Source organism: Gossypium arboreum, chromosome 6, assembly GCF_025698485.1.
Source record: "Gossypium arboreum isolate Shixiya-1 chromosome 6, ASM2569848v2, whole genome shotgun sequence".
NCBI classification, from domain to species: domain Eukaryota; kingdom Viridiplantae; phylum Streptophyta; class Magnoliopsida; order Malvales; family Malvaceae; genus Gossypium; species Gossypium arboreum.
In genome coordinates this window covers 4929747-4953260 of record NC_069075.1, presented here as the reverse complement: position 1 = coordinate 4953260, position 23514 = coordinate 4929747, and the positions used below count along the sequence as shown (strand labels likewise).

The 23514-nt window shown below is 30.4% G+C and overlaps 2 protein-coding genes across 2 annotated transcripts; both read right to left on the bottom strand.

Moving 5' to 3' along the window:
* Positions 1-8212: 8212 nt before the first annotated feature.
* On the bottom strand, positions 8213-10564 carry LOC108485091 (ribonuclease S-7-like). Its single transcript, XM_017788945.2, has 3 exons — positions 10201-10564; positions 9442-9634; positions 8213-8643 (listed from the first exon to the last, which is right to left on the bottom strand). Exons 1-3 carry the CDS (start codon positions 10468-10470, stop codon positions 8336-8338), a joined length of 771 nt encoding a protein of 256 aa, XP_017644434.1. The 5' UTR covers positions 10471-10564; the 3' UTR covers positions 8213-8335.
* An 8545-nt stretch (positions 10565-19109) lies between these two features.
* Positions 19110-20335, bottom strand: LOC108485992 (ribonuclease 1-like). The gene is made up of 3 exons (XM_017789823.2): positions 19975-20335; positions 19690-19882; positions 19110-19487 (listed from the first exon to the last, which is right to left on the bottom strand). The coding sequence occupies exons 1-3, from the start codon at positions 20239-20241 to the stop codon at positions 19231-19233; spliced, it is 717 nt and encodes a 238-aa protein (XP_017645312.1). The 5' UTR covers positions 20242-20335; the 3' UTR covers positions 19110-19230.
* Positions 20336-23514: the final 3179 nt, after the last annotated feature.

Below are 23514 nucleotides of genomic sequence, written 5' to 3'. Positions count from 1 at the left end.
TTGGAGGGAGTTGGCAAATGTGAATTTCAGCTTCTTCCGATAATTGTACCATGTGCATGACTACCCCACGAACTTTATTGATCAAATAGCTAAGTTGCATTTCTTTTTCTTGGAGACCCTCTTCGTAAGCACGAATGTCTCTATCATACTGACTATTTTTTTCTTCCAAAGCCTTCAAGAGAGTATCAAGCTGTTGTTGACGATCTTGCAGTGTATCTTCTAAATCTCGTATCCTCTCTTTTAGTTCTTGACGTTTAGATCGACTAGTCATTACCTCGGCAGACACAACTTCATATTCAGCGTTCTTCTTCCTCAGTTCTATCATAGCTCGCGCGGCCTTTTCCTCCTCTTTCTTTGTTTTTCCTTTCCAAAATTCCATCCCGCCTTTAATGTTGCTTATTTCTTCTTTCCATTCTACCGAAGACTTGCCCAGCCCACTATTTTTTATTGTGCCTCTTAACTTTTTATTTTCCAAATGAAGGTCCCTTAAGTCATTTCTTACGACTTCAGTCTCTTTTTGCACTTTCTCGGTTCTGGATCTTTCAATCTGAACGTCGATCTTCAATTGTTAGTTTTCCTCTTGAAGAGCACTAAGGTCCCGAGATATCTTGGCCTTTTCTCGTTCAAATTCTTGTCTTGCCATTTCTAGCTCAGACGGTATTTCCTCCAAGAAAGGATTCTGGACGGTGTAGTTCATTGATGAGATTTGCTGACTATTCACCCGTTGCTTCCTCCAGATGTCGTAATCTTGGGTGAGGGTATCAGCATATAGAGCCAATTCCATCAGATGAATTTTCTGCCAAGACTTTGCAGTGTCTTGGACCCTCTTCATATACCCTTCTCCTGCAAAAGCGAACTCGGACTGTGCTAATCCTCCAGTGGCGAGTATGAATTGTCGCGAAGAAAATATCTTTAGACTAATAGCGGGGCACATCCAACTCCTCCCCATAATCCGAGTAGTGGTACCCAATCTTGATCTTCGACCTTGTATAATAGAACCGAAGGGCGGATCCACGATGCTCTCCACGTTATATCCTCGGCGCAAAGGTTTTGAAAAACTGAGACCAAATACTGTTCAGTGACTTCCTTTGGCCATTCTTTCTTGAGATAAGCTTCCAACGGGGCAAATGTTTTTGAAAACATATGGAACAGTGTGCGCTCTACTTTCCAGAAGTGATTCAAAATCCAGACATTTAGTAACTGCGCACATCCGATAAAACGTCCTTTCCCTATTTTCCTACAACTGTTTAAGGACCTGAAGGTCTCGACTAGGATAGTCGGGACAGGGTTGATTCCCTATTTTAATTTTTTGAAAAAATCTACCACCGCAACTTCTATGTGTCCAAGGACTTTCAGGAAGATGATCAAACCATAAATGGCCAAAGCGAACAGATTCACTCTTTTCAACATGTCGGGATGGTTCAGAACCAATTCTCGTAGGGAAGACCATGGAATGCAAATGGTTTCATTCTTCTTCTTTATCTGTTTTTCGGCCCATGCTTCAGTCATGTCTGTCAATCTCACTAACTTTTTCTTGAAGGTCATCGGCTTAGGCTCTTTCACGTATACTTTATAGAATTGCGCATTTTCAACACGAAGCAAAGCAACGTACTCCTCAATAGTCGGAGTCATATCTTCTAGATTGAAGGTAAAACATTGGTAAGCCGAATCCCAAAATCTGACCATGGCTTGGATCAATCGTTCATCTACGTTGACAGCAATCAAATTGGCTATGTCTCCATATCTCTCGGTGAAGATACCCCTAGTGTCCGAGTCCCATTGATTCCAAACCTAGACCAAATCTTCAAGGTTATTCTGGCGAACATTCACAGTTACGTACTCAGGCAGATTAGCAATACATCCCTCCACTAGACTATCCCCTCTTTCTTTTTGAGTTTTTAGAGACCAGTCCCGAACCACGACATTCTTCTCGGTTGTTTGTATAATTGACTCTTCCATTAGAAACCCATTTTTTGGCAACCAATCTCTAGTCAACACCTTCCTAATATGATGCCTATAATGCATGATGCAAAATAAGAGCACAGATAAATATCTTGGATAGTACAACAAATATGAATTACGAAAAATCAAAATAGAAAGTGTAACTGTCAAAGAAATAAAAAAGAAGAGGCATTTCTCCCATGTATTTATTTTGTTGACCATTAACGGACGGAGGTTCGACATGGCTCTAGTTAAGTGGCTCGTACGGTTCACTATTTGCAGTTTCGATTCTAGATAGGTACTCGAATTGTCCGTACTGTCATATACTAAGATTAGTACGAAGCCTCGGTCGTAGCCCATCACAGGCTCACGAGTTCAATTCGAGGGATTACGTTTACTTATGCCTATGCGGAGGGACAAGTTAACTCACGAAAGCATAAGTCATATATAACCCGAAAGTATTCACTAGCCTGTGTGGAGGGACGAGTTAACTCATGAAGGCATAGCATTTACTTTCACTTAAACAGACGAATCCCGGGTATAGAGCTCATGTTATGTAAGATACAAGTACGCGGTGTGTGGGGAGAAACTCACAAACCTTTACGTTTTATTTAAAAATTAAATCAAAACTAAAACCATAAAAATTTAAAGCTTTAAAACAACCAGACAAAACAAGTTAGAGGAATATATACAACACGATGCAAATGCATGATTTTTCAAAAACACAATTTTAGGATCACGACTAAATATTAATTTGAACAAGGAACTTTGAAAATTTTGACAACACGAGTTTAGTTCCAGACACGACTCTCAAAAAGGGTCCCCAGTGGAGTCGCTAGCTGTAGCGACGTAAAAATTTTGGCTTAGCTTGGTCGCTAATTGTGGCGATTTATTGAAAAAAAGTTTGAGATTTGACGTTTAATTTTTAAAATAAACAGGGAGTTGCCACCGATCCTTTTTTCTAGGTGTGATCGGACACCTATTAGATCTCTTATTAAAACAAATAAAGGCTGAGTTTAGGTCTACATTAAAATCCAGAGAAAAATTAGGGTTCGGGAGTCGGTTACGCGCAAGGAAGGTATTAGCACCCTCGCGACGCCCAAAATTGGTATCTTATAAACACTTGTTGTCTTGATTTTCAAAAAATACGAGTTCAATATAACATTCAGTTGTAATTCAATTGAAAAGACGAAAAATTTTAATCTTTTCGGTTTTTTGAGAAGGGTATACCGTTTTAACACGAGCCGTCAAATTCCATCCAACATAGCGATCAGATTCGATGGCTTAATGTTGAATCGGTATATTGCCTTGATTATTAATTAAATCATGAAAAAAAAAAGAAAAAAAATATTTATAAAGTAAGAATTTAAAATAAATCGAAGATGCAAACAATGACATTATTAATGAAAATGTTAACATGGAATACTAGAACATTAGAAAAACAATAATAATGATATGAAAGAAATAAAGACAAATCATGAACAAATACAAAATACACTTAGTAATAATAATATAAGATAATATGTATATAAGGTAACATAAAAATATATACAACTAATGATATGAGAGATACATACATAATGTAAAGTTAAAAATAATGTGCATAAGATAGTTAAAATAATATATATATATATATATATATATATGTATTTATAAGATAAAATGTAAAATGTAATATAGCATGAGAAATATATATGACGTGTATGAAGATATAATATTAAAAGATACGATATCGTAATGTATATATATAATAAAAACATATATATATTATAGTACTAAAACATTTACATAGTATATACACATTGAGAATAATAATAATAAACCTATTACGATACTACATAGATATATACCTATATATATACAAGAAATATATACATACATACAGAAAACATATACTAAGATTAACAACAATAGTAATAAAGATGAAAATATATACATAAAATAGTAATAATATATATAATTAATAAAAATAAAAATAAGGAAACATGTATGATATGTATATAAACTTATATGATATATGTATATATATTTATACTAGAAATGATAATAAAATCTATTCGTACACTATATAGATTCGTACATATATAATGATGTTATAATATATAATGGTATTAGAAATATACATACAATATTACAAAATATATATATCTAACAATATTAAAATATATTCATAACAACAAAAGTATGATTTTAATAACATATATATATATAGAATAATATATAAAAGGGTATGTATATGATGTATAATTAAAATAAATACATAATGTATACCTAATATAAAAAAATATAAAACTTACTAACAATATTGCACAAATATATTATAATATTTTAAAATGTACGTCATACATATATATATTAGAAATAATGACATTAGCTATAATAATACATTGATAATAAATAATAATAGGAATAATAAACAGTAATAATATAAAAAAAATAACAAAAATGATATGAAAATGAATTTAAATATAAAAAGGACCCAATTTGAAACGAAAACGAAATCTTGGGCGAATTTGAAAATAAAAAGAAATGAGAGGGCTTATTTGAACACGCTAGAGATGTGAAGGGACCAAAACTGAAATATTACCCTTGGTCAAAACGCTGTGCGTTAACAGGGGTTAGATTGTAAAATAAGGAAACCTTCAGGGCCAAATTAAAAAAATACAAAAGGTTTAATTGCAAATTATAACAAAAGCGGAGGGGTTAAACGCGCAAATAACCCCTCCCTTAAAAAAACACGCGGATCTTAGATGGTTGGATCGGGTCGGTCCGACCCAGGGCAAAACGACGTCGTTTTATGCCTTGGGTTTTAAACCCAAAACGGTGCCGTTTTCAAGGGCTATAAATAGCCTTTAAATCAGAAAAAAAAAAGTCATTTGGGGCTGGGAAAGAAAAAAAAGAAGAGGGAGTGAGGGCAGAGCGATTTTCGGTGGGACTCCGGCCAGAGGTTCGGTCACCGGAGCCTCGCCGGTGCCGGCGCCGGCCGCCATACACAGTGGCCGGAGAGGTAAAATTTTTGATTTTTATTTATTTTATATTTTTTTCTATATATGTTTGTAACGTTTTTAGTATTTATGTGTAGGAAAAAAAAAACAAAACAGTGATTAAAAATAAAGAATTACCTTAGGTTTTTTCTTTTTGTTTCTTCAATCTCTAATTTGATGATTTTATTGTATTTAAATGCTGATGAATGTAATATTTGCTAAAAATCAAATGGTTTTTCTTTGTCTCTTTGATTGAACTTTTTCTCTTGGAACCTTTTTTACATTTTCTTTTGATGGCTTTATAGCCGAATAAAATACAAACTTTTCCTATTTCGCGTTGTCTGCTGTTTCTTTTCTGCCTTCTTGCAGGTACAGAGGGATGGTGGAGGTGATAGTGGCAGAGGGTTCGTGTGGCGCTGGTCAGATGGCAGAAGGTTGGTGCGGCACCGAACATAGGGTTAGGTAAAGAGAGGCTAAGGGTCTTGAGCTTCTGTTGGGTGTTGGGTTTAGTTAGGCTAATGGGTATTGGGTAGGTTTAGTTATTGAGTTTGTTGTATTGGGTCTGATGGGTTAAGGTTGGGTTTATGTTGTATTTGGGTTTTGGACATGGGGTTGTTAAATGGGTAGTTTTAGGTTTAATTTGGAAATGTAACTGGGCTGAGTAGTTTAAAACTGCCCAAAATTGGCCTATAACATCTACCATTTACTTCACTCTACACTTTCGTCCTTTTATTTCTTCTTTGGTTATTTATTTCTAAAGGTGACATTTTCCTTTGTTCATTTTTTTTGGCTTTTTAAGGTTTTCTTTTTTCTTTCTCTCTCTAGCTTTCATATTCCTTTGCCTCTTTATCTTTACATCCATGGCCTTGGATATTGATGACAACAGTAATATGTATGTATGTAGAATGTGTAACACCCCTTATTCATTTCAGTGTATAGTACGAATGGGAAATATTATCAGAGTACGTATGGAATAAAAGCCTCGAAAATCTTTAAAAAATTTGAACCCTAAACCATTTTCATAACATGGTAAAATTTAGTTTGAAACAATTTGAGGGGCTTAAGAAACATCTTAAAACCATTTAGAATCATTTTCTAGGAGATTGGAAGTGTTAGCGGTCAAAAACGATCTTCGACAACTCAAAACTCACAAAACAGTGTGGTAGTGCTGCCCAAGGACTTAGGGCTATGTATTGGTACCTAGCCCAAGTACTGTAACTTTTTAGCTACTGACTTGCTCTGTTCTGATACCTATAGTATGGGTATCGAAACTTGGGCCCTTGGAGCTAAAAATTGATCCAAAAACATTCAAAAATCATATCTAACACTTTTAAATAATTTCAACAAGCCTCAAGCTATTATCGAACAAAATCTAAATCCATTTATACTCCATTACATACCATAAACACACTTAAGGAGAACAAAAAGCAAAAACTTGTAAAAGAACATCAAAAGAGTTCAATCTCACAAATCAACTTTATAAATGCAATTTCAATTTATGTCTTAGTGTAAATGCCAAGGTTTATATCCAATTACAACCAAATTAAGGGACTACAACTTTAAGCTCAAATGTCAATGTGATGTTCACAAGTCAGAAACAATCTTATCGACGAATCCAACCTATACATTTAAATAACCAACACATGAGTTCAATGAGATCAATAAGTACACAAGGAATATAATACTAATCATATCTATTATTAATGTTGACCCTTTAGTTATATCTATGACTATTTCACTCATATCACATTTTAAGGTTGCTAGCAAAAAGTAAGAATATCTAAGGATACTTACCTCTTGGATGCATTATCTACAAATCCAAGCTTCCAACTATTAGAATCCATCCTCAAAATAGCTTGGAAACCCATTTCTCATATATATTATCATTTACAAAAATTCAACTAAATATTAGCACATAAACTTCCCAAACATGTTCAAAACAACCAATACCAAGTATCAAGCTAGGGAATGTGAAAAACACCATTGCTTACCATTTTGAAGTTTTCTCTCACTAGCTTCCATGTCCTCTTTAAAAACCAATGAAACCCTAATTGAAAATGGTGAAGATGACGATAGAATACAAACTTAAAGGTTGTTTTCTAGGTGATCTCAACAAGAAAAACAAAGTGGGTGGCAAATCCAAGCCAAAATTTTGAGAAAGGAATAGAGAAGAGAACATGAAATGAGTTTTCTCTTCTCCTCCCGTTGCTACCGAAAATTGAAGGGAAATGATGTGTTTCCTCCCATTTCTTCTTATTTTTAAATCACCCAATTGGGTCAAGGGCCCAAGTCCATCAATTTTGTAACACCCCTCGCCCAACCCAATCATCAGGTTCGAGATATGGGATGTTGCATTTGTTGCCAGAGCAACTACAAATAATTTTGCAATATTCAGTTGTTCACACTCGTAATTAAATATCGTTCACAATAAAAATGTTACACAATCATTTTCGGGCCCCATACGAGCTTACAAAAGCTCTTTTGCTAACCTGAGCATGAAATAGAATCAAATTGTAATGTTTTAAAAAAATTCTGGGCCAACATCCTGACTTCGTAATTTTCACGTTGTGACATCGCCAACACAATAAGTCATGATGCCACTTCAAGCATATTGATGTTACAACGTGGGAAGTTGGTTGTCAAGACGTGGCCCCTATTTTGGGTCAAAATCCCATTTGATACCTATTTCAAGCTTCCAAATCAACATCTTAATACTTACATGAGGACTTTCACCATTAAATGAACCACAAACCATGCCAAAACTTAGCAAATCAAGTAAATGAATATAAGAAAAATCAACCTTTTAGCATGGTACAATTCACATGAATATCAACTAAGCTTATTCAAATCATATGCTCAATTAGTCACACCAGTTGAACTCTAAGATCGACAAACGAATTCGTGATATCTCACTTGTTGGGAAAGCAGCATTGGACGGGAATTCAAGTCTAGTCCTATTATTCATATCCTCAAAAAAGCATAGCCTGTTTAATTAGGAACCTTTTGAGCATGAAATGGACAGGAACTTGTTCATTTTCGTGTTCAAAAATGAAAAGGATAAGAAGATGGGCATAAGCAATACCCGCTAGTCACTCATCATCTCATGTTGAAGGAATGGCCTAGAAAAGGTAGCACACAACGACGTAAATTAGACTACATCTGAATTTCGGGTCCAAGTTCATAATGTGCCACTCCTACAACGAACCAAGAAGAATCTTGCAAGGATCATAGAAATGTTTTACAGTGTTTCCAATCTGAAAGCCCATAAAAGAAAAATAAAAAGCCAATCATGGGAAGATTAGTACATAGTCTTTTATTTAACATACACATATACAAATACATATATTTCTGGATCTAGTCGAAGACATTTCTTTATTCATTATTGTGCTAATATTCAAACTCCCCCACCACTAAGTAGAAGCCAATAAGTCCGAAGTTACATTATGAGGGCCAAAAATGGTAGGAGTTGCACGAAGCCAAACATAGTCAGTGAGAGGGTTAGTACATCGATCACCAACATTGGTGGGGCAATTTTGAACCACAGAAGGTGGTGTTTTCTTGGTTCTTTTAAGGCAAAAACGAATCTCCTTCAACAAAAGTATACCTTTCTTTGGCATGCTGCATGTAATTTGAGGATAGGCTCCAAAGTTTTTGTATGCGTTTTCTAATAAAGTGTGCAATAGATGTGGAGTTTGATCTGATGGTTGAACTCCCAGAGCTGCAGGTTCAAAAATGAAAAAAAAAAAACAAATAATCAATGACTTAAGTTTGATAATTTATAAGTCTAGGATATAAATTTGGTAAAATTAGATATGTTTTGATAAATAATTCTAGTAAAAGTATCATGGAGGCTCCTGGACTAAGAGCAATCTTGTCATTTTTGTTAAAAATTCCGTCCAGTTGTATAGTTAAAAACTGGCATGGTTGATAGAATAATTAGACAGTAACACGTAGTATGCCACATGTATCTTATGCTGACGTATAGAGACTAATTCTTAATAGCAAAAAAGACTGAGATTTTTAATAGAAGTACCGGTTTGCCATTTAATCTAATGTATAATGATTAATTTGCACATTTTGTGATTAAAAGAGGCAAAATGCAATCCAACTCTTAGTACAGGACCTCCATAGTACTTTAATAAAAATTTTCACATTCCAATTATTTTCATATATATATTTTGTATTATATATATATATATATATATATATATATATGAAAAATAAAAATTATGGGTGATAATAAAATTTCATTAAATCAAGGGGTCAAGGCTTTTGTTTTTTAATTTTAAGTAATAAATTAAATAAATTTTATAATTTAAATTTACCACTTATATTTTAGTATTTATTTTTTGATTTATTAAACATGGTCTAAATCTTAATTTAATTGATATTACTATTGTAACAACAACTTAAAATTGTGAATTTGAACATACTTAAATACACAAGATCTTCTATCATAAGAATTAAGAATTAAGAGTAATGAAAATTTTAAAAATCATATTACAATAATAATTACCTTTGAATGGGTCGAAGCGTTTGGATTGAGCTAAATTTAAGGTATCTTTGAAATAATCCAAAGGATCGTGAGGATAATCAGAGCACATTCCATGGTGTTGCCATTGGATTTTCCAAAAATCAACGTTGGTTTTGCGCACCCAAAGGTTTGGCCACTTTTTGTCTAATTCACCTTTAATGGGTGCCAATTCGCCCTGCCAATTTTAAATACACAAATTCATACAACACTTTAAAAAAATCAATGAAATCTAATTAAACAACTTATGTTAGGTTATTTAGCTAATAAATAATATTAAATACCGGATGCAATTTTTTTAAAATATATTGAAAAACCCCAATAATATAGATTATTTTTTATTGAAAAATCTCCTGTCAATGAGGTTCTAGCTTGTTGGTTAAAGTGGCCTTTGGATATTTAAATTTGAGTTTCATCATTTTCAATTACGATAATTTTTGTACCACAATGTGTATATGTCAGATAGTTATAAATAAATTAATAAACAAAATTCTAAAATTTGGACAATAACAATATGAGCTAAAATCATTAAAAAAACCTAAAATATATTTTAAAATAGTTAAATTGGTTGAATTATAAATAAAATATATTTTAAAATAGTTAAATTGGTTGAATTATAAATTTTCAATGCAATTGATTTAATCGATGAATAGCTGTGTAGATATACACTCAAAATAAAACAAATAATAATTAACCAAAAATGAGAAAAGGGTAAAACCGTAAAAGTAAAAAGAAAAACCTTACCACAATATCATCTGGAGATGTAGGATTAGGATTGCATTTATTAGAAGTTGGATTATAAGGAGGAACCGGGATATCATTGCCAAATGTTGGCCATAAGCCATGGATGGTGAAATATGTGGGTATGGGTGTCTTACAGGTGGTCATCTTACATACTGAATTCGGCCATGTCAAACTCAGCTTATAAAATGCGAAATTACTCCCATTAACTGACACTACCAGGCTTGCTAGCATCACAGCTGCAGCAAAAACTAATAATTGCTTAATAATCATTTTTCTCTTACAACACTCGAACAAGAAAGATGATGATGATGTAGAAGAAGAAGATTTGATTAGCTTAATATTAAGCTTGCATTGGATGCATGCATGCCTTGAGTGTTTCCAAGTATGCTAGGGTTTTTATACCAATTTCTGGATAAGGAAAAGAAATAATATAAAAGGATTGTTTTAAGTTTTTAAATTTTATTAATTAGTATCAGGGTGAAGCAAAAATTTTTTTTAGGGGGTCGAAATTAAATTGTAATTTTTACAATAGTAAAAATATAATTTTAAAATATTAAATCAAAATTTTATCATTTTATAAAAACTAAAATATAATTTTATTATTGTTAATTTAATTTTTTTTATTTTAGGGTGCGAAGTGAATTTTTATTGTCCAACTCCCTAAGTAGGTAGGCACATTTTTGTTATGTTGAAGTAGTTACGTATAAACTATTAGGCTCCTTCTTGAATCTTGATATCGTCATCGCATATAGACACATAACTAAATGAGCTAAATCACAATTGGCACATTGGATTTATTCTTTATTGTTAAGATTTTGAGCATTGAGGTTCAATTGTGAAAATATTATCAAGTTATTTAGTTTAGAATTTTTAATGTTTATTTTTGTTGGAATTGTTGATATAATTGGTTGTATATTTAAAAGTTAATTTTATATAATAATAGTGTTTTAATTTTAGGATATATATATTTTTGTTATACTCCATCTAATTTAGACATTGACATCACGAGAAATTATTAAAGCACCCACAGACGACTCTCAATTACCTTAACATTTTTTCCCAGCACTCTATCTCCTTCATCTACATAGCACCCCCCTCTTCTCACTTTCCACCTGTCTAGGTGAACCAACCTTCTTTTCACCTTCATCTTCTCTTTTTTGTCTCTTCTCTTGTTGAATCTTGTATCAAGATATTTTATTTTTAAAATATAATCATATGTTATGTTACTAATTTAAATTGTTTAAATAATCTTAAAATTTTATTCATGACGGTTGTTTTTGTATAATTTTGACATACTAAATAACTAACTAAATTACATAGTATATATTATAAAGGGGATTGTGGAGTGTGGAGTGTGCTTCACATTTTCGGACCTTTTCAGGCATTTACTGTTACCTATATCGCGACACAAGGACGTCAGAAACACAACACCCCCAACAGGCGACAACGTCGTGACGAGGAGTTTCTCGGCGTCATGATGATGAACGATGTCGTGACACGTGGCAATGTGTTTCCACATAAATCGGGTTTCTTTTCCCAGTTAAACTCTACTATCTTTTTCCATTCAAACTCTGATTATTCTAGGGATATTTTAAACATATATTCACATGAATTTCAGCCTATAAAAGGGTCATAGTAACCCTAGAATTTACATCTTTATCACATTAAGATTAAGAGAAGATTAAGAGAGTTTAAAGAAATTTTATGTTTTAGCCAGAGAGCTTTCTTTTTCGAGATTCAGGGTTTTTGTTTTTGGATTATCTCCATCTTGTAAATGAGATGTACCAAAAAGGAGACAAACAGTTCATGTTAGGAGACAACAAAAGTCGAAGCAAGTGTTCCAAGGGGTGAAACTACCTGATAGAGAGGCTAGTCAGGAATCGATTGAGGCATCGAGAAAGCTTCAAGGTGAGTCAAACTAGTGTCATGCCAATGACACAACGAGGGCGTTGCAAGAATGTGTGGGAGAAATGTCACAGGCTGCGTATCAAAGCCCGTGACCATTGTGCAAAAAATGCCTCATAGATGTCAACTTGTTAATTGGGGCTCATTTGACCCAAATGAACTGACCCGATTCGTGGAACCCTTAGAGAAACGCATCTACTTGAAGCCTTAGTGACCCAATGAAGCACTCTAGTAAAGTTAGAGTTACCAAGGTATATAGTGTAAATCGTAAAGGGATAAGATTGTATTGAGTTTAAATCCCTTAGGACTCTGAATTGTATACAGGCTCTAATCTCGACCGTCAATGTAAGTCAATCTGTACCGTTGGTTCTAGGGGAGCTCAATTATAAATAGAGGCATCTCCTTCATTTGTAATCACTTAGTTGTAATATGTAACAGCCCGATTTAGACCCTAATCGGAACGGTGGTTTCGGGACTACAAATCCGATTCAAAAAATATTTTAAAATTATTTTCTATGTTTATTATGTGTGAATTTTTATCTGTGAAATTTTCGTAATTTAATTTTGGCATTTGAGTGTCGATTTAATAAACAGGGCTTAATCGCGTAAAATGAAAATTTGGTGGTTAAACATGTAGGGCCGAATTGAACTTGTCTTATTAATATGAAGCATTTAAGTTGCAAATATACCATTGGATTTAGTGATGGACGGTTGTATCCTTGATATATATGTTTTAGTTATTTAATTATAAAGGTTATATTTGTAAGTTATAAAGGTTATATTTGTAAGTTAATTAATATGTAATAATAATATAAAACATAAAGTGTTCATACACTTTGCATGACAAAATTAGAGAACAGAAAAAGGAAATAAGGAGTTTAAGGGTTCGGCCATTAGCAAACTTGATTCAAGGTGAGTTTTAGCTCGATTTTTGATAATTTTTACATTTTTGAGATCGTTCCTTTGTTATCTACAAAGCCCATGCTTGAATTTTTTATTTTGATGAATATTTTGAGTTATGCCATTGATGAATATTTGAGTTTTGTGATATTAGCTCATGAAATATGAAAGATATGTTTTGGATTGATATGTTTTGTATTTGAATTTTTGATGATTTAGAGTAATTAGGACTAAATTGCAAAAATAATAAATTGAGGGACTAAAATGTGAAATAAATGAAATATATAGACTTGTATGAGGAAGATGAATATTTGGCCTAGGCATGATATATTGAATTTTTTCATATTTTGTGTTTTGTGCAATAGGGACTAAATTGTAAAAAGTGTAAAATGTCAGGGGTAAAATGGTAATTTGACATTTATGTGTTTTTGGACTAAAATGAATGAAAATGTGTTTGAATAAGTTTAATATGTATATTTTTAAATCAAGAACCAAATAAATCAGATTTGGATCGGGGGAAAATTAAAGTTGTCGATTAGTCGACCCGTTCCGATTTGTATCATCCGAGGTAAGTTTATAAGCAAGTAAATGCTGTTAATTTTGAACAAATGTAAACTTAAAATTTTGAATTGAATTTTATGAGTATTTATATATCATGACCGAATGTGTATATGTTTGGGAATTAAGTTTATGAATTCGATTCGACTGAGTTATGACGTCCGAAAGCCCCGTACGAACCATAGGATTCCGATATGTGCTCTCGTGTAAGACCACGCCTGGGACGTTGGCATCGATATATGTTTTTTGGTGTAAAACCACGTTTAGGACGTTGGCATCGATATATGTGTTTTCGTGTAAGACCAAATTTGGGACATTGGCATCGATATATGTGTTTTCGTGTAAGACCACGTCTGGGATGTTGGCATCGATATATGTGTTTTCGTGTAAGACCATGTCTAGGATGTTGGCATCGATATATGTGTTTTCGTGTAAGATTACGTCTGGGACGTTGGCATCGATATATGTGTTTTCGTGTAAGATCACGTCTGGGACGTTGGCATCGATATATGTGGTGACGTGTAAGACCATGTCTGGGACATCGGCATCGTATTTGATTCGTGTAAGACCTTGTCTGGGACAGTGGCATCGATATGAGATAGCATGTAAGATCACATCTGGGACGTTGGCATTGTTCGATATATGCGACTATCTGAGAATCCTATTTGATTTCGAATGGTTCAACGGGCAATGATAACTTATGATCGAAGGGTAAAACGAGCTAAAACAACCAGGTATGACTTAGTTGATTACCTATTTGAAAAAAAAAAAGGTAAGTTGACCATTAAGTATGTGATGTAAATTACATAAGTTACTAACATGAATATATGTGCCTTGTGAAGTATATTCGGCCATTGCTATGTATAAGCATATGATATTATATTTTGATTCATGTGTATATGTATATGTGTATAAATGTACTGGTCATATAATGATATTTAGCTTTGAAATCGAAGATACATTGTTAATATATATATATATATATATATATATAAATATATGTATGTATTCGCCATAAATAAGTTTATATGTGAAAGTATATGATATACGTAGCATCATAAGATTGAGGTTTAATATGATTATGATAGAATAATTTGGTTAGGTTTAAATGAGTTGATTATGCATTGAATTGTTTATTTGCTTATGACTTACTAAGCTTAAATAGCTTACTATGTGTTATGTTTACCTCTGTTTTATAGATTTCGAGATCTAGTTACGAGCTCGGGGATCGTCCACAAAGTCTGTAACACTATCGACTGTCTTTGGTACTTTATAAGCTGAATTTTCAAACCTGTGGCATGTATAGGCTGGATTATATTTTGAAATGCTGGATTTTGGTTTATGTAAATATGAGCCATACGAAAATGGCTTATTACTTTGTTAAAGTTGGATTTAATGCTTCGTTCAGGTTATGGCCATGTTTGATTTTAGTGTTCGGTTATTGCTTATATGTAAATATATGCATATATATATATATGTGAATCCAGATTGATATGCTTTAATAAGGTTTTGTTATGAGACTTAATATTATTGCTTTCATGCATTCGGTTTTGGCATAGGAATGTTAACAGGACATATTATGGTAAATATATATCATGATATATTTGAAAGGTAAATTAGGTATGATATGAAATTTTGTGGACAAACAGTAAGACAATTATCTTCATCACATGAAAACATAATTCTCACATGTTTTATTCGTATTGTATGTTAGGTATACCTAGCTTTCTTCATCCATGGAATTTTAATTATCTAAATTTAACTTTATTTAATTATCAAAATTGCTTTACACTTATTTATAAATTGCTTAAAATAAAATAAAACTTATTTATATAACGCAATAATAATCTCAAAATTAATAATAATAATAATAATAATAATAACGCAATTTTAAAATATTTAATAATAATAACAACCATGATAATTAATTAAAATAAGATATCTTAGAAGCATGATAATTGTTTATTAAATTGATATTTTTTATTATTATATAAAATAATAACATCTTATTATTATTGATAGTTATTAAAATATCTCATTATTTAACCTTTAAATATTTTTAATAAATTTAAATTTTAAAAATTATATTTTGAATTTAAAATTTAAAATTTATCTTAAAACTTAAAATATTAACTAACCTGTTTTACTTCAAATTTCAAAATTATATCTTTTTTACTTAGGCGGCCATGTGTTTGATAAACTATTTAAAATTTTAAATGTGTTTGATAATAATATAAAATTTTTACCAAAAAGTATTGAATAAGATAGATCTCTACTTATCACTTAATGTAGAAAATATCAAGTTAGTTTTATTTTATTAAAAATTAAAATATATTATCATTTTTTAAAAATATTCAAATTACTATATTTATTTCAGAACTATCTAAAATAATATAAAATATTATATTAATAAGATTAAAATTAAAAATCAATAACTTTTAAAAATCAATATTTACTTTTATCAAATAACATAATTATATTCTGTATTTATATTTATTATTTTACTAAATAAATTTTTAATATAAATTCAACACTTGCAAAATTTAGTATTTAATTTTTCGCACTTAAATTTTCAGTTTATCAAAAAAAACCCTCATTAAAAATTGAAATGGTTATATTTTTAAAAAAAATGAGATTTTTAAATTAATATATTTATCATTTATCCAGAACTATAAAATATTATATTAATAAGAATAAAATTAAATAATAAATAATCTTTTAAAATCAAGATTTATTTTTATCAAATAACATACTTATAAAATATAGCAATAAAAATTCAACACTTAATCTTTCAGCACTTATATTTCAATTTATCATATACACCCTTATTTTAAAAAATATATTCGAAAACAAAATTATTTTTTTATAAAAACAAAGAAAAATAGGAACCACTATAATTTTTAAAATATGGTTAATTATTAAAAAATTATTACTATTCTTTCAAATAATGATTTAAAAATTAAAAATATTAATAAAATAAAATGAAAATTTAGTTAAAATTATTTTAAATTATTTAAATAATAATTTAAAATAAAATATTGTTAAATATATATATATTTAACAGTTTAAAACATATTTAAAAATTAAAAATATTTAAATTTTACAGTTTATTATAATTTAATTTTACTAGTGTATATATATATATATATATTCTACAATTTTCTCTTGAATGAAGTTAACTTTATTAATTATTGCTATAAAAAATTATTAATTATGGATTATTGTGTTAAATACAGTAAAGTTTATATTTTTAATAGATTTTGGAATCGATTTTAATTTTTAAAGTTGTTTCAAAATTTAATATTTTAAATAAAATGTTATTTGAACTAATAAATAAAGAATTCATGATAAATGAGTTTTTTTACTGTAAATATATACAAAACTTATCATGTTTGTCATTGGCACTTGGCAATTTATTATAGCAAAATCTTTGTGCCATTAACTATGTTGATATTTTGAAGCTATGGAGTGTCAACTTTGGAAACCAATCCATTATTAACATATATAACCCTTTGCTTATATGGAGAAGTATTTGGGATTGCATTGCAGATTACCTTAAAGATTAGATCTCCGTTAGGCCATGTTTTATTGGACTTTATTATAATATTACTTTTGCTATTTTATAGTTAGGGTTGCATGGTAATCAATCACTAGCATGTTAACCAGTCTCAAAACTTCTATATATTACGAGACTTGTATAGTTTTGTATGAGAGCATTATATTTGTTCATTGAGGAACTTATTGGGAGACTGCAATTGAAGTGTAGACCAATTGTGTTTCCAGTCTAAATTCTCAAGGGGAAAATTTAGAGATGAGTGTTGTAGTTTTTAGGTAGAAATGTAAGATCTTTATAGTAGAGACTCCATATACGTAGGAAAATTGAATTGCATATTATTAACATCCATGCCTAGAACTACCTATAACTCCTCCCCAACCTATAAATAGGAGAATAATGTATTTCAGCACACTCGAACTCACATCCTCCTGCATTAACAACAATACACATGCTAATCAAGTTAAGACTCAATCGACAATGTAAGTTTATGTTTAAAATTTGTAGCAAATAATAATTATATTTCCTTTTGTCCTCTCTTTTACTTTTTTTTTTATGTTATATATATATATATATATATATTGCAAATCTATTAACTTTGAAATGACTTCACTTTTCTCCTTAATTTCTTTGCTTTTATGTTTTAATCAACTTATTTTCTAATAAATCTTTTTAAATAATGATAATTAATTTTAAATAAAAACAATTTAATGAATTAATATTAAAGTTAATATATAATCAAATTAAATATAAATTTAAAATACATATTTTTACTTGAAGCCAAATATAATTTAATTTTTAATACTTTACTATAATTTTAATGTCAAATTTAGTCCTTAATGTCTACATTTTTGTCAATTTGGCTCTTATTCTTTTTGAGTAAATTTTGACCATTAACCTCCTAAAATAATCAAATTACTTTTCTTAAACAAAAATGTTCACAAAAATGTTAATTTTTAATGATGTTGGCGTGGCAACCCGACAGTCCATGTGTACTCCATGTTGACATGACACTATTTGTCTTATATGTTATATCAACAAATAATTCAAAATATATAATTCAAAAAATTCAAAATTAAAAAAAATATAAAATGCTCATAAAAATTCAAAAATATTAGCATAAAATACATGTGGATTGTCATGCAAGTTGCCATGTTTAAAATTTTAATGTATTAATCAGCTTTTCTGTAAAAACACAAGAATTGGATTTTTTTGAAAGGTTAATGGTCAAATTCGACTATTTTTAATAAGTTGAGGGCTAATTTTAGCTTAAGAAAAGAATAAGGATCAAATTGACAAAAGATATAAATGTTGAGGACTAAATTGACTTTATTCCTAATTTTAAAGTGCTTAAACTTTCATATTCTATAAATAAAATGGAGAAAATTGAATAAAATAAATAATAAATACATAATAAATAATAACAAGGGTATAATTATATTCTTAATTAAATTTACTTTGATAAATAAATCTTAAGAGGTTTGATGAGATACTCTTTAAACCCTAAGGGGTTATGGGTAAATGTATTTTACACAATAAATTATCAAATTTTTAGATTATTTAGACAAGATTGAGTTGTTTTGATTTCTAGAAATCTGAATTTGGTCTCGATCACTCTAAACACTTAGAACTCGTTTTAAAATATTTCTAAATTGTTTTCAATGACTTAAAATTGATTTTAAATTAATGTGAATGTCGTGATATAAATTGTTAATGTTTGATGTTCATACTGTTAATTAAAATGGAAATTACTTCGAGTTGCTCCGACAACGAATGTGATGTCTCGTACTCGAACTCAACGATCGGATTAGGTATGAGATGTTACATTTAGTGGTACGTAGTGACAAATCCAAAAAAACTTTTAGCAAGGACCGATATTTAATTATAATTTTTCATAGATCCAAATATAAGTTTATTATGTATTAATCTATAATTTTATTATTTTCAAGAATTAAACAGAATTTTTTTTATTTTTAAGTAGATTAAATTGTAATTTTATTATATATTAATTTATAATATATTTTATTTATTCCATTTTTGGGAATACAAAACACAATACGACACAAAATAGCGAATGGCCGGGAGTTATTTTGTTTATGGAAAATTATAAAGCACTAATTGGCAGGGGGAAAGTGAACATTGTCGGTGAGAGGGTCTTTACATCCACCGGCAACTGTGGTGGGGCAGCTTTGAACCACCGAAGGTGGCGTTTTCTTGGTCCTTTTGAGGCAGAAACGGATCTCTCTCAGATAAAGTGCGCCTCCTGATCGTTGACTGCATGAGATTTGAGGATAGGCTCCCATTTTCGTGTACACATTTTGTAGCAATGTGTTTAAAAGATAGGGAGTGTCTGATGGTTGAACTCCCAAAGCTGCAATTTCAACAATGAAAAAGAAAAACAATAGTCAATCACTTAATTTTGTTAATTTATGGGGTTTAATCATTTTTTTATAATAGATTTTTGAAATAAGAAATTATATAATACAAAATTTTTTTTGGCATAGACTAGAACAGGGGTAAGTATAGTGTAATTGAATTTACCTCTTTTTAAAATTAATAGTAATAATAATTACCTTTGAAAGGGTCGAATGTGGTGGAAGTTGCAAGATTTAAGGTATCATTAAAATAACTCAAGGGATCTTTATAATAATCAGAGCATATCCCATGTTTTTGCCATTCATGTCTCCAAAAAACAGAGTTTTCAACCCCTGCCCTAAGGTTTGGCCACCTTTCGTTTAGTCTGTCTTGAACGGGTGTTAGTTTAGCCTGCCATTTTTACAATAAAACAAAATTAATACAACACCACCAATTCATGTTATCTAAGCTAAACACATGAACAATAAAAATAAAGAGGTTACCACAGCAGCATCGGGACCAACAGGATTGGCATTGCATCTATTGTTAGGCCCATAAGCAGGAACTGCGGTGTCATTGGCAAATGTTGGCCATAACCCATGGATGGTAAAGAAAGTAGGTAATGGAGTCGTACAGTTGGAGAGTGGATAACATGCAGAACTTGGCCATATCAGACTCAGTTTATAAAATTCAAAATCAGAGCCCTGAGCTGACACCACCAAGCTTGCTAACACAAGTAAAGCATAACCTATAAATTGCTTAATACCCATTTTTCTTACAACACTCAACTCAATGAAGAAGAAGAAGAAGGAGATTTGATATTATTTTCTTGAAAGTAAACTAGGGTTGCAATATTGCATGCCATCACCATTCCCATGCTAGGGTTTTTATACCAACTTTCAAGGTTATTTTAGGAAAAACCAAATGATATAATAATATGAATATAAAAGGGACCATATGGTTTTTATCTTTTTGGCATGTTGGAATTTATTAATATCTTTGTCTTATTGTGGACTATATATTATATATAGTCACATTTTTGTTGTGTTGAACTTACGTGGAGGTGATAAATCTATTCCTACTCACATTATATATTATAATTAAATAATTATGATTATTTGGTATAATGACATTTAGAGAAGTAAATGAGAAATTGGTATTCCTAATTACTCGAGTTTGACTTAAATTCAAACTCAATTTAGTAATTATTAAGCTGAGGGCAAGCTCAAGCAGCTTGGGCTATCAATTAAGTCGAATTTGAGCTTAGTAATATTCAACTCAAATGGCTCGTGAGCCTTATCGAGCTTTTCATCTTTTTGTATTTTTTTTTTTGTAGAAAAATAGAGCCAATTACAATCAACTAGAGACAACATTAGAATTAGATGGTATAGAACTATTATCTAATCGGATCTGATTAGCAACTCTAGTAGGGGCAACATGAAACACACGGGGCACAAACGGAAACTCTTTCATTAGACCAGCCAGGATATGGGGGGCAAAGTTCGCTTATCTTGGAATCTGCTTAATGACCACCAGCCAATCACGTATATATATTATTAATCCTAAGTTCAATTATCGAGTTGAGCTCAAGTTCGAGTTCGAGGTTGGGTGCAAAAATTGGTAAATGAGATTAATTAAGCTTGTGCTCCAGTAGCTCGATTATATCTCAAGCCAAACTTGAGCTTAGAAATAGATGTTCGATCGAGCTTGAGTCAAGTATCGAGCTCCAAATTCTGAATGAAGTGCTCGAGCTTGACAATATTCAAGTTCGACTCGGCTCGTTTACACCCCTACAAGTAAGAGCCTTGGCTCTTCTCAACTAAATGGGTAATTTTCCTTTTAGTCCCTCCCACAAATTATAATATTTAATTTGAGTTTTTTTAGCTTTGGTTAAATGAAAAAAAAGTTGCATTTTAAACCCTTTTCGGTTTCAAATCTTTTTTATAATTTTATCTCAATCCACCCTTATCTCTAAACAAAATTTTGGAAGAATGTATAGCTTTAAGATAATTATTGATGCCCGGGATTTAGATGTTTGCAAATAATCCAAACTCTTTTCTTTTTCGATTCTAACATTACATAAGCAAGTACTCTAATTACTATCCATAATAAATTCGAAGTGGATGCCTATATAAGCAAAGGTGTTTATAAGTTAAATCGAGTTTATGTATAATATATTTCATGTTTACCTAAGTTAATCCAATTTGAAATAAAAGTAATAAATTTTGCTCAAATCTGTTTATATTTATAAATTATTAATTCAAGCTTGTTTTAGTCTCATCTATGTTATTTTAATTTTTTACAAACTTTTTTAATTTTTAATTCAATATGATTTTTTCTTTTATTAAAATTTTAAATATGTATAGCTTGACATATTTTTAATGTTTACATTATAATATTGTATCTTTTTTATATACAATATTCGGGATAGGAGATGAGGGACACACAAATTGAACCTATGTCAAACAGGTGTCTCTAACAAGAGCTTTAATCACCATTATATTCAAGTCAAGTCAATATTGTATCTTATTGTAGAATTAATTTTTGCGTGGTATATAAATTACAGTATACATTAAAATTAATGACAATATATTGCATAATCAAAATATAGATCAAATTGGTTGGAATTTGAATGTTGGAACTTAAACTCGATTTAGATTTTATATGAGTCTAATTTTTATTTATTTAAACCCATCTCTCCCGAATATTATGCAAGTAATGACAGGGCCACTAAGAGATGCCCCTCCAATATTTTTATAGTATTAAAAATAATATTAAAAAAATTATTCTTGATAAAAACAAAGAGAAAATATTCTTGAAGAAATCAAATTTGGGAGTAAAAATTGAAACTTCCTCGGTTTCTTTCATATTTTTTTCATCCTTTATTTGTCTTACTTTCTTGACTATTGCAGAGCGAATACAAGTTTTGAGCTTTGCAGGGTCTCGATATTGGCATTTTCATCAGTCAAGCCATCAAGGGATATACCCTCAACCTACCAGTGTGCCATCTCTTAATGAGAAAGGGGTATTTAGATGTCTCGATAGGTTATTAGAGGAAATTTGGAAATCAATTTGTATGTAAAAGTTTAATATTTTTGAGATGCTAGTTAGTTATATGCTATTGTCATGCTTCAAAATTAGTAAAACAACTGATTTGCAGTTTGCATGCATGTTGCAGCATTTATGTATGCTACTCAATCTTAGTTTCATTACTGCATTGAATCGATTATTTATTGTTTTGACTCGACTCTTTGTTGTTTGAATCGATTGTTTATTGTTTGAATTGATTCATTATTGTTTTAAATCAATTATTTTTTGTTTAACTTGATTCAAACTCCAACAATTATAATTTCATTTATTCTTTTATGTTTTTCTCATTGTTGAATTGGATCTATATATATCTAAAAATATATCGGAGAACAAAATTTTATCTAACTTTTTAGTAAAATTAACATATATAGTATATGTTATAGAAAAAATTATGTAAGACATCTAATTTTAACTAGGCTCTCCCGATATTACCATCCTGACTTTGCCACTGCATAAAAGATTTTGAGGTTAAACAATCCAATCCATAAACAAATAAGTTGTAAATAATAATAATAATAATAAGTGCCACGTTTTTGTGGTTAAACAGTTTTGGATGACGACATAAGCACAATTTTGTTGTGTTTACTTACATGTGATGATAAATCTCGAAAAGGATAGTACGAATTCACATACTTACAAAAATATCCGATCAAATTTAAGGGTAAATTATGGAGTTGGTTATCTAATATTCATAAAATTTCATTTTAGGCATTAAAATAAAAATAAAAATTACAAAGGGGCATCGTTATTAACAATCCTTTCCATTTTAGTTATTCAACTTTAATAAGTTTTCATTTTAATCAATTATTTACCTTTTAAAAATTAATTTTGTTTTTCTCCAAAAATAAACTATATTTTTACAAGAAATTGAATTATCCAACTGTAGAGATGAAACTAAAATTTTTCCTTATAACTCAATTATTGGTAAATAAACAGGTTTTATCCTAAGGAAA